This window comes from Cryptomeria japonica, chromosome 1 (genome assembly GCF_030272615.1).
Source record: "Cryptomeria japonica chromosome 1, Sugi_1.0, whole genome shotgun sequence".
Taxonomy (NCBI): domain Eukaryota; kingdom Viridiplantae; phylum Streptophyta; class Pinopsida; order Cupressales; family Cupressaceae; genus Cryptomeria; species Cryptomeria japonica.
Window position 1 is genome coordinate 578,237,391 of NC_081405.1, and position 12,576 is coordinate 578,249,966.

At 35.8% G+C, this 12,576-nt stretch overlaps 1 protein-coding gene across 1 annotated transcript; it reads left to right on the forward strand.

The window, feature by feature from the left end:
* The first annotated feature begins 4,253 nt into the window (after positions 1-4,253).
* LOC131858121 (uncharacterized) lies at positions 4,254-4,757 on the forward strand. The gene has a single exon (XM_059211122.1). It carries the CDS (start codon positions 4,254-4,256, stop codon positions 4,755-4,757), a length of 504 nt encoding a protein of 167 aa, XP_059067105.1.
* Positions 4,758-12,576: the final 7,819 nt, after the last annotated feature.

A 12,576-nucleotide genomic window follows, 5' to 3' on the forward strand; every position in this document is an offset into this window, starting at 1 on the left:
CATTTAGAAACTTCAACCAAGAGGATTATCTCCCACAGTTGGAAGGATGAAAAGGATAAAGTAGAGTTGAAACAGAGTTTAATGCAAATGGCTCAATACATCCATGCTCTATAGAATAGTCTGTTGCCATTGTCCTAAAACTCTGTTCCCTTTAATCTAAAATCCCCTAATAATCAGAAGTTCTTGGATGAAGTTCAAAGGAACAAGACGATCGTAGAGATTTTCTATGAGTGGCTTACGTTGATTGTGCAGCGAGGAACTAATTATATATTAGATTAAGTTCAATTTTTCAAAGATGTTAATGATGTTACCAAGGAATTGGACGATGACTTAATCGCATGGCAGAATGAAAAGACTAAATGGGTGGCGATTTCAAGGCAAATGCGCGATATTCAGCGCTATGGCTTGATGAATTTTCTTGCCAAAAGACAAGTGCTAGGATTAGATGAATATATAATGTTCATATGCAAAGAAAGTATAGAGTGGTGTAACCAAATCATTGAGCAACGTCATAGTGAGTCTGTCAATCTACGAGGTGAACTAACAACCCTGAGAACAACCATGCAAAAGGATCTGTGTTGTGTAGATGTTCAGTTGCTTAAAGAGGATGGCCAAACTCTGGAAGATACAGAAGAAATGGTCAATCTATTCAGTAGTCTCATTAAATAGATTAAGGTGGAAAAGTCCTTAGCCGTGGAAGATTTTATGAAGATTTCTAAAGTGGAGTCAATGCTTACAGTATGTCTAGATCACTTGGACTCTCACAGAGATAAAGTGCAGCCGGTGAAAATAAATAAGGAACTCTGGAAGAAAAGGGTTATTCATATCAGCTTGCCACATGTAGCAGTAATCCAGGAATTCTCGAGGGTTCATTGAGAGAGGAGTGCAACGAAAGTGGTTATGGTGTCCACCCAGAATAGTAATCCGGGCAATTCGACTGAAATAGAATCGACCGCATGACTAGCACTGCTGGCAGTTGTATGCCAACATGTCTAGCTTTCTTTTATTTTCAGTTATGCAGTTAGGACAGTTTTTGATTAACTCATTTTGAGTTAGTTTTACTTTTGATTGAATTATTGGCCTGGGGGCCTATTTATAAGCTTTGTAATGACTTTATGTGGGTCCGCTAAGTTTTTGAAAAACTATCTCTTTAATTTTGGCTGAATACTTTATGTATGCGTTGGAAGTTGATGTTCATTTATGAATGAAAATCAAATGACAGTTTATCTTTGGCTTCAAATCTGTGTGTTTGGTGTTTGAAATTTCATTTCTATGAGAATCTATTTCAAGAAAGAATTTGTCATAGATTTCTATATGTGCATAAAATATCAGGGAGATTCATCTTTTAAGGTTTTCATTTTGTTTTAGCATACTTGTGAATTTTGTCGGCTTTACACAAAGAATTATATATGAATCAATGCTTGTGTTCATTTGGTATTCACTGGTGAATACAATTACCTTTTTGCACTTTCTGGTGAAAAGTATAATATTGGTCATATGTAATTTTGAGCTGATTGAATATCTATTAAAAGGAGTTGTACCTTAATTCAAAGGTTAATCAATACGATGATTTTCGCAACTGTATGGTGAAAGTTTTCTTTCATTTCTTGGGCTAAGGAGTATAAAAGTTAAATTATTTGTGAGAGACAAATCTGTTTACCAACAGATTTTTTTGGCGACTCTACTGGGGATCAAATGAGATAATTGGTTTTAAAAATAGTCGTCTTTATGGTGATGCTTTGTTCTTTGTAAATGGTGTTGCCTCACAAAGGGTTCTTACCTATTTACAACCAAATCTAAATTGCGTGCAAGAGGAGAAAAGTAACCTTATCTCTGAGTTGGACACTTTAGCTTGGAGACATAGAAGAAGTCGAGCTAAATATGATAGAATAAGTGCATTCCTCAACGAAGTAGAAAGGCAAGTAGATCATCTTATGTTAGTTTTTGAGAGGGTGATTGTTTCTAGAGTCTTCTTTATTAGAATCCTTGATAATTAACCACAAAATCGCAGACACTTGTTACCCTGATTGCTTGTCACACTAGAGTCTAAGCCTTATACCCGGTCACAATGAAGGGAGGGAATTGTTGATCACACCTTCCAGGAACTCTTAGACCTCGGTTTTGTTTCTCAAGCTACACCTAGAAGGGCTAGAAGTAGACCCGTATCTCTACCAAGAGCAACTGCTTCACCTATTTGTCAAGCCTTAACTTTACACGTTGTTGTACCTCTAATTGTTATAAACCTTACCCTTTTGAATACTACAGGAGCAATGGCAAACAATCCTTGGGGTGCTGCTATCGAACCTTTAGCTTTGGGGGTAATGCATAACCTTCCTAAGGGAGCAAAAGATCATCTGCCTAAGTTCAGTGGTGATGGAAAAGTAACCACCACTGAATAGTTAAATGCTTTTAAAGTTACATGTGGAGTGTTGGCAGTACAACATGAAGATGTGGTAGTGAGGTTATTTGTTCAAACTTTTACTGACATTGCCGTTGATTGGTTCTACCATCTGTCTGCTGGAGTTATTACAAATTGGCAGGTTTTAGCAGATAGTTTTGAGGCAAGATTCAAATTGGCTGAGGATGAGCATTTTCTCATTGCTCAGTTGGCTCAATTAAAGAAAGAAATAACAGAGCCTATGAGGGACTTTGTTGCCCATTTTGATTAACTTTTTCATAAGATTCCAACAACACAAAAACCCTCTAATGAAAACATGAAATGTTTCTTCATGAACTCCATGCCTACAAAAATAAGTTTCTTTATGAGGTGCAAGCAGTTATGAACCCTTGATGCTATGAAAGCTTTAGCTGTGAGTCTAGAAGATAATTTAATCATGGCAGGCAAGTGGAAAAGAGAAGTGCAAACTGTTGCTTCTCAAGTTACAAGTGCCTCTACTTCATCTAACCCTGTGATTCAATAGTTAATGAATGATGTAATTGCCCTAAAAAGATAGACTTCTAAAGCAAGTACTTCATATTCTCAACCATACCAGGACATTCCTAGAAAATATCCCAATCAACAAGGAGGAAATGGAGGAAGACAATTACAATTACCTCCTGCGCAACAAAGACTTACTATTGAAGCGCCACCTCCTAAGACAAACACATGTGTGTTTCATTTAACTAATGAACATGATGGTTCTTCATATCCAGAGATGGTTCATTTTTCTCAAATGATCTATAAAGGAGAAAGAATCTTAGAAGCTAATGAAGGAGGTTTCCAAAGTATGCCTGGCGACTCTGAAATTCATTATATGGAATATGTCTCTGACTTAGAAAGGGGAGGAAACATGTTGGTGACTTTGGAGGATTCCTCATATGTAATTCTTACTAGAACTCAACAAAACTTGAAACCTCAAGATGTTGTAACACAAGTCCATAGCACTGCAAAGGGTAAGGAAATTCTGACTCATCCTGGAAGTGTTTCAAAAGTTGTCCAAGAAGTTGCTTCTTTAGGTTCTGATTCATCTAATAGTTCTTTTGATATCATTGAATTTTCCAAATCATCCTGTATTCAGATTACTCCAGCCAAGTATCTGAAGTTGAACCCTAAGGAGTTAGATAGACTAGTTGAATTTGTCAAGGGAAATGATACTTATGCTTTAGCAAGTGAAACCCAAATGCCTATGACTTGTAATTCTTCAGCACAGGAAAATCTCAGCCCTACTTTAGTAATCCCTCAAGTTTCATCAAATATTGTTCCTCAACAAGCTGAATTGGTTGAACCTAGTCTTGAAGATAAGCCTGAACCTTTCTATTTGTCATTGTTTATCAATGGGCATAAATTGAGTAATTTTATAATAGATTCTAGAGCATCAGACAATGTCATGCCCTCAGTAGTAGAAACAGCTTTAGGTTTAACCTTAAGAAAAACCTTTGGAAAATGTTATTCCATGGATTCCAAGCAGGTTCCTTTGTTAGGGAAAATTAAGGATGCACAAGTGGCTTTAGTAGGACATCCTGACAAGAGAATCAAGTTGACAATTCTAGTGGCTGACATCCCTGCCAGTTATGGCATGTTATTTAGTCATACCTTTTGTAAAGACATGGGTGGGGAAAGTAGAATGGATTGGTCTCAAGCAATTATCACAGTTGGAAAATAGAGAGTTGTCCTACATCCTGAAATAAAAGCCAAATACAAAGTCTTTCCTTTAGATGACCTAAAAGCTCAAATTTTGTATCAAGATTGTGGCTCTGGAAATTATATGATATCAGCCAATTTTTAAGGTGTGGATAAGACCGTAGAGTCAGGTATGTCTGTTGAACTCTGGTCTATGGAATTTGATGCGAGTCGTTCATCTTCTGGTTCAAGGGCTGGGGTAGTATTAATACCTCTTGAAGGTAAAGTTATTCGTTATGCTTTCAAATTGGAGTTTCAAAACACTAATAATATGGCTGAATATGAAGCCCTATTATTAGGTCTTGTTGAAGCAAAGAAATTGCATATCAAAATGTTGAAAGTTAAAGGTGATGCAAAACTTATTGTAAAGCAAGTGAGAGGTTTATTCACTGTTAAAAATGAGAGACTGAGACATTACAGAAACCATGTTTGGGATGAGATTGAAGCATTCAATGCTTTCTCAGTCGAAGCAGTACTAAGGGAGTTTAACTCGAAGGCTGATTCTTTGGCGGTATATGCGGCTTTATTAGTGCCTCATCCCGATTTCACAACTGATACCTACAGGGTAGAATTGGTTTATAGACCGAGCATACCTAATAATTTTGAATCTTGGCAGGTGCTCGAAAATGATAAGTAGATTCAGAATTTTTTACGGGGTGTTGAGATTTTCACTTCCTTGTTTTATGAAGGATAAGAAGCAAGTTGTAAAGAGTTTTCTCTCGATTCACCAATGAAACTGCATGATGGGGTATTATAGTTGAAAGGAAATAAAATCCCAAAGGGCTTGGTTTCTCTTGAACATCTTTTTGATAGAAAGGATGGGTATGTTAAGCAAGGAGAGAAAGAGACTCCTATAATTCAAAACTCTGGTGGGCATGAGCGAATCAACATTGGTACTGAGGAGGATCCTAAATTTGTTAATTTGGGAAAATGTTGTTCTGAAGAGGAGAAGAGGAGGTTCATCAGCCTGTTGATTGAGTTCAAAGATGTTTTCGCATGGTGCTATGATGATTTAAAGAATTTCAGAGATGGCAAGTTCCAACATGATATTCCTTTGAAACCTAGTGTCAATCCTTTCTGCCAGAAGTTGAGGAACTTTAATACAAAGGTAGAAGAAGTGATCTTTCACGAGGTAGACAAGATGTTGAAGGCCTGAATTATTTATCCTATACATCATTCTACCTGGATTGCTAATATTGTCCCTGTTCGGAAGAAAATGGTGAAATGCGAATCTGTGTTGATTTCAAAAACTTGAACCTAGCAAGCTTGAAGGATAATTATCCTCTACGAGCAATAGATCATATTTTACAAACTATTTCAGGATCAGAGATGATGTCCATGTTGGATGGCTTCTTTGGATATAACCAAATCAGTGTCTCGAAGCAAGATCAACACAAGACAACCTTTATAACTCCCTGGGGCACATTTGCATATAATAGGATGCCTTTCGGATTGATTAATGTAGGGGCAACATTTTAGAGGGTGATGGATCTTTCCTTTGGGCATTTGAGGGATAAGATCATTGTAATATATTTAGATGATTTGACTGTGTTCTCTAGGAAGAGAAAACATCATCTACAAGATTTGAGGAAAGTTTTGATGAGATGCAGAGAGCATGGAGTGTCATTAAATCCTAAAAATTCTATTTTTGGCGTCACAGAAGGAAAACTTCTCAGACATATAGTTTCAAAGGAGGGAGTAAAGGTGGATCAGAAATGGAGTGAGGTCCTTCTTTGGACAGGTGAATTTTCTAAGACATTTTATTTCCGATTTTGCTGAGACTATTAAATATATTGTAAATATGATGAGTGAGAAAGTAGTTTTTAAGTGGAATGAGGAAGGTAAAAGGGCTTTTGAAGAAATAAAAAAAGAAATTGCGCATGCACCTACTCTGGTTAATCCGAATTTTAGTAAGGATTTTATTATTAATTGCTATGCATCAGAGCATACTATGTCTAGAATTTTAGTGCCGAAAGGTGAAGGTAATGAGGAAGTCCCAATCTCGTTCATGAGTGTACCTCTGAAGAAGCATAAGTTAAAGTACTTGTAGATAGAAAAACATGCTTATGCAATAGTGAAAGTCGTAAAACAATTCAGGTACTATATACTTCATTCACATGCAACTGTCTTTGTTCTGAACTCTGTAGTGAAAATTATTTTAACCCAACAGGATGTTGGTATCAATAATAGAGAATCTTGGGTCTCTAAGATTCAAGAGTTCAATTTAGACATTAAGCCCACTAAGCTGGTCAAAGGACAAGGCCTTTGTAAACTAATGGCGGAGAGCAAGTTTGAAGAGGAGGAGAATCTACCCTTAACTTTATTTGTTAGTCATCAGGATTCCTGGTTCACCAATGTTGCCTATTATCTCACTTATGGAGACTGTCAAGATCATCTTTCTCCTAGGGAGAAATGAAATTTGAAGATGAAAGCCGCAAAGTGCATTATCTTTGATGATATACTGTACAAGAAGGGTTTGGATGGCACCTTTCTCAGGTGTGTAGATAAGCCGCATCAAGAAGCTTTACTGAAAACTTTTCATGATCAGGCATGTGGTGATCATTTCTCTTCTACGGTGACTGCATATAAAATCTTGAGGAATTGTTACTATTGGCCAGGAATTTTTAGAGATGCATATGCATAGGTGGCGAAGTATGAAAAGTGCAAATTGTTTACAGGTAAACCCCAGTTGGCTACCTTGTCTTTAAGACCTGTAGTGATTGAGGAACCCTTTAAACAATGGAGATTGTATTTCATTGGTCCTTTGAACCCAACCTACAACACAAGACACACTCACATATTAACAACAACAAATTATTTCACTAAGTGGGTAGAAGCTATCCCTGTGAAAAAGACCACTTCAGAGATTGTGTGTGTGTTCCTTAATGACAATATTCTTGTCAGGTTTGGGGTTCCTTAGAAAATAGTCACAGATAATGCATCAAATTTCTCTCCATCTGAATTAGTTTTATTTTTCTATGATCATGGAATTTCTTTGGTGCATGCTTCTGATTATTATCCACAAGGTAATGACAAAGCAGAATCAAGTAACAAAAACTTGATTAAAATCATGAGGAAGATGGTTAGCAAAAAATTCAGAGACTGGCATAAGAAGTTGCATGAAGCACTGTGGGCAGATTGACCCTCACCTAAGTGAGCTATAGGGATGTCTCCTTTTGAGTTGGTATATGGAATTGGTGCCCTAATCTCTCTTCCTCTAGAATTAGTGGCTTCCAAATTGCAGACTGTAGCAGAAGACACATTCTTTCAAAGCTCTCTTGAGAAGAGAATTATCTACTTAATTAAGATCGAGGAAGAAAGGGAAAATCTGGTCGACAGGATTACAGAAAATCAGACGAAGGTGAAAAAGATTTTTGATCAAAAGGCAAGACCCAGGAAGTTCATGAAAGGTGATCTAGTGTTATTATGAGATAAAAGAAGGGAGCCGAAAGGTGCCCATGGCAAATTCAAGTCACTATGTAAAGCACCTTATGTAATTCATGAGGTGAAAGGTCTCAATTCTTTTAAACTTGCTTATCAGGATGGCTTTGAACTACCCCTTTCGTATAATGAGCAAGACTTAAAATTGTATCAATTGTAAGCCGGAGTCCCCTCCGGTTTGTGCATATATTTTTTGTTGTGTTTAGCTTAGGTGTGTGAGTTTTGGTGTGAGTCAGGCCTTACTTTTAAGTCATTTGTGAAACCAGGGATTCTGGGATTCATTGTTTGGTACTTTACAGTTTTAGTCTCCATGCAGAACCACTGTTGGTGGTACATATAAATTTCCATTTTTATATCGCCTTATTGATTCATGTCCCTAACTGGTCCTTTGGTCGGGTTGTGTTTCTTGAATTTTTTGTGCAATTCAGTCTTCGCAGTCTTCTTTATTTAAGTTTCATTATGCTAAACTTGAACCTTGAATTTGAACCTTTTTGGGTTCAAGGTTCACAGTTCAATGGGTGTCATGTTAAAGTTTATTTCCCCACATGGCTTTATAAGTCTTTTTTAGTGTTTGTCGGTGTTTAGCATTGGTTGAACCTTGAACTTGAACCTTTTAGGTTCAAGGTTCAAAGTTCAATATTTGTCATGTATATATTTTTGTGTTGTTGTTGTTCTTCAAGGTTCAAAGTTCAATGTTTGATTTCTTGGAAATTGTATGAGTTTTCATAAGGTAGCGGCGTGGATTTTAAGGAATGGCTAACAACGGCAGGAAAAGGGAATATTCTTTCTTAATGATTTAAAATTTATCATTTATATCAAGTATGGCGTGGGAATCTGTGTTTTTAGATATGAAGTGATTGGTTATTAAATGCATGATCATTTGCGATCATTTTAGAGTAATGCCACATGACTGAAGAGTAATGATGATAACTTATGGAAATCATGAGTAAGATTTTCTTGGCTATTTTAAATTGAGCAGTTGTCTTGTCGAGATTGTCATTTGTGAAACATAAGTTTTAAGGAAAGTTTTTTGAGTGAAAAAAAAATAGACTGCAACAGGGGTTTTGTAGATGACAGAGGACGGTATGTTCAATGACCTTCCTAATTGCTACAATTTTTAGAAGATCTGGGTATATTGTTTAGCTGCTTGTTTCTGGTTTACCTATTTTCTATTTTTTCTATGTTCATTTGGAAAAGATTATGGGTTAAGCATGAGGCCGACTTTACCTAAACTAGCAATCTCTTCTTCTCTTGTGAGTTCCTTACCAGAGCTAGCTGATACGGCTCTAGTTCAATTAGATTTAGATGTTTTCTTAAAAAGAGTGACGAACCCAACTGTTCATTCTATGCTAAAAGATATTGCACAAAGTGGTTTATTGGAAGTGATGACATTTCCCACAGTCGCCCCTTGTCTTGAGTTGGTTTTAGAAAGCATGAATCACTATAACAAGGCTAACAAGTGCATTAGGAGATATAATGGTGAAATTTTGTTGTCTATTGATAGAGAGATAGTAATGGCAGCTATGGGTATCCCACATCGGGAACCCTATGAGGATTAGACCATTGGAAAGTCTTATGGGATTTATTCTGAGAAGAAGCAGTATTACAGAACCATTATCGCACAAAATTGGCTTCTGAAGTATCAAAAGGGCGGCTCAAGATTGCCAAGGCCATTAACCCGAGAGAATTTGATTCCTAAAATCAGGGATTTGGTATTAATGTTGAGAAGAATTAGGGGAAATTCACACTCCTTTTATTGGGAGGTCTGGATGTATTTTTTCATCCATGTCGCTCTCGACAAAAACTGGTTCATTGATCCGAGCAATCCGACTGAAACAAAATCGACTGCATGACTAGCACTGCTGGCAGTTGTATGCCAGCATGTCTAGCTTTCTTTTTATTTTTAGTTATGCAGTTAGGAAGGTTTCTGATTAACTCATTTCGAGTTAATTTTACTTTTGATTGAACTATTGGCCTGGGGGCCTATTTATAAGCTTTGTAATGAATTTATGCGGGTCCGCTAAGTTTTTGAAAAACTATCTCTTTAATTTTGGCTGAATACTTTATGTATGTGTTGGAAGTTGATGATCATTTATGAATGAAAATCAAATGACAGTTTATCTTTGGCTTCAAATCTGTGTGTTTGGTGTTTGAAATTTCATTTCTAAGAGAATCTATTTCAAGAAAGAATTTGTCATAGATTTCTATATGTGCATAAAATATGAGGGAGATTCATCTTTTAAGGTTTTCATTTTGTTTTAGCATACTTGTGAATTTTGTCGGCTTTACACAAAGAATTATATATGAATCAATGCTTGTGTTCATTTGGTATTCACTGGTGAATACAATTACCTTTTTGTACTTTCTGGTGAAAAGTATAATATTGGTCATATGTAATTTTGAGTTGATTGAATATCTACTAAAGGGAGTTGTACCTTAATTTAGAGGTTAATCAATACGATGATTTTCCCAACTATATGGTGAAATTTGTCTTTAATTTCTTGGGCTAAAGAGTATAAAAGTTAAATTAATTGTGAGAGACAAATCTGTTTACCAACATAATTTTAATGTCAACAATGCCACAACTTAACTATCACAATATGCTAATTTAGGAATTATAGATTACAGAAGTTAACTATTAAAGGTCATGAGTAATTGTCATTGCTAGAATCTTAATTTATCTATTGTATATGTTAGCAACAACATATATTACAATCATTATAGGTTCAAAATTCAAATATTTAATTTTCTTCTTATATACACTAAGAGCAACATCTATGACATAAAGATCATAGGGAGGATCCCTACTCTTAATAAAATTTCCTAAGGTTATCTCTTAAGGGCTCAAAAATCAATTCAATCACAAAAGGTTGTATATATAAATGAGAAGAATTGGAAATGACAAGGTAGGTTTTGAGGGGACTTGAAACCCCCTATACAAAAGCAAAATACTACCAATAGATAACACCCAGGGAACCAACAACCCAAATACAACACACCAAAATAGAGAGACATGCATATATGTATGTATGTATGTATGTATCCACAATCAAATAAGAGAGAGAGAGAGAGAGAGAGAGAGAGAGAGAGAGAGAGAGAGAGAGAGAGAGAGAGAGAAGATATCCTCCATATGAAGAGATTAAAATTAGACCAAGGATAATCAATTACTTGAAACTACAAGGGTGACACCTAACTATAGGTGAACATGTCCATAGGGTGATATGGACATTACTCTGCCAAGGCTGAGTTGCTCAAAGTGTACATCCTTGTAGCTTGACCCAGGACTCATTGCAAATGTTCTTTTCTAATATCTATGACCCTCTCCTTGATGGTACTCTTCCTCCCTCTTGAGGGTATCACATATCCTACATCCGCTTGGTCACATGAATAAATAGGTAGTCCATTCTTAACCATAATAAGTTTAAAAATGAAATATCATTTTCCAAAATAACTTACTGAATTAATACCCAATCATTAAGAGTTTTCATCCAAATTGTTGGTGCTTCCAACTGATTACTCGAGAATCCCTATATGAGAAGCCAATCTCAACCTTCAAGGCCTTGGATCAGTAGACTAATTGATAAATTAATGACTATAGATAAGGAGCTAGTCACTCTCTCTACACTTTAGGCTCTATAAAACCTAGGTGGGTATCCCTTCCAATAGCATCTTACAATATTTTTCAGGGTTTTGTGATGTTATAACAGATAAAACTTATTTGATAAAACTTTCTCCTTGCCATAGTTAGAAACACAATATTATGATCAATGCCTTGTCCATTGGGCTAAATTCTAGATGAACCATTCTTACAATATAAAATATGCATTATTTGTACTATCCTTTGCCTCGTATAGCTCCCAAATCAACACATCCACTAAATCCTAGAGCGTAAGACAATTTCTTATGCTGAAATTTTGGGTTGGACTTGGCCAATAAATTGGAGAGTGTAAACACTAATCTCCCCTACACTTAAAGTCCTACCAAACTTAGGGGGTATTCCCTTATCACAAATATAACTTATATATCTCTCAATCAACAATAGGCAAATATATTCCTTTAGCATGTGATCAAGATGTATAAGATTCTCTTAAATTGGCAAGGTTGTTGATTGTCTCATCTCTTAGATGAATAAAACATTAAAACAAAACTGAAAGTAAAAATTGATCAACTGATTTGATTCACGGTGTGAACAAATCCTCAAAACAAACAACTTCTTAGACAAGTGCCTACTTTGGACAACAAAGTCAACTATAAACTCATGTAAAGATTTCCTCATAATACCATGAATCCATATTCAAGGGCCATACTTATGTCTATACCTTGCAAAGACATACCCACAACTATCATTCTTGTATCTCTACTTTGAAATCCATAAGCAATCATGTATTTCCTATTCTCCACTTAAAACATTTTTAATTTATTCCTTAAATAAAGAAAGTGAATCATGCATTCCTCAAATGACAGACAAGAGCATCCTTAATACTTTTTCCTATAAGAAATACTCAAAGAACTCATGGAAACAACTACAAAAAATTTACACACAGTGCTTCTTCATAAACAACATGAATAGAGATATTACTCAGAAAATTCATTTACAAAATTTTGGCATTCACAATGCAAATCAAAACCAGAAACTAAATCCACAGGAGACAAATTTTTCAGAGTTTGAATGACATTCATTCAAAATATAGAACAAAGCCCCTTGACACAGTGCTTCTTCATAAACAACATGAATAGAGATATTACTCAGAAAATTCATTTACAAAAGTTTGGCATTCACAATGCAAATCAAAACCAGAAACTAAATCTACAGGAGACTATTTTTCAGAGTTTGAATGACTTTCATTCAAAATATAGAACAAAGCCCCTTGACTCCCCATGATTTAAGCTATATATTCCCCTGATTAAAAACTGACTCCCGTAGATTGAATAGAAGAGAGAAAATACATCGAAAAAGAAGGAAGCCCTAAAATTGATTCTTTGTCGACACTTGGCTCCTTCAACCTGCTGAAAAT

Excerpts from the sequence above, each read along its gene's own strand:
- LOC131858121 (XM_059211122.1), top strand. The coding sequence starts at position 4,254 with ATGTCTGTTGAACTCTGGTCTATGGAATTTGATGCGAGTCGTTCATCT.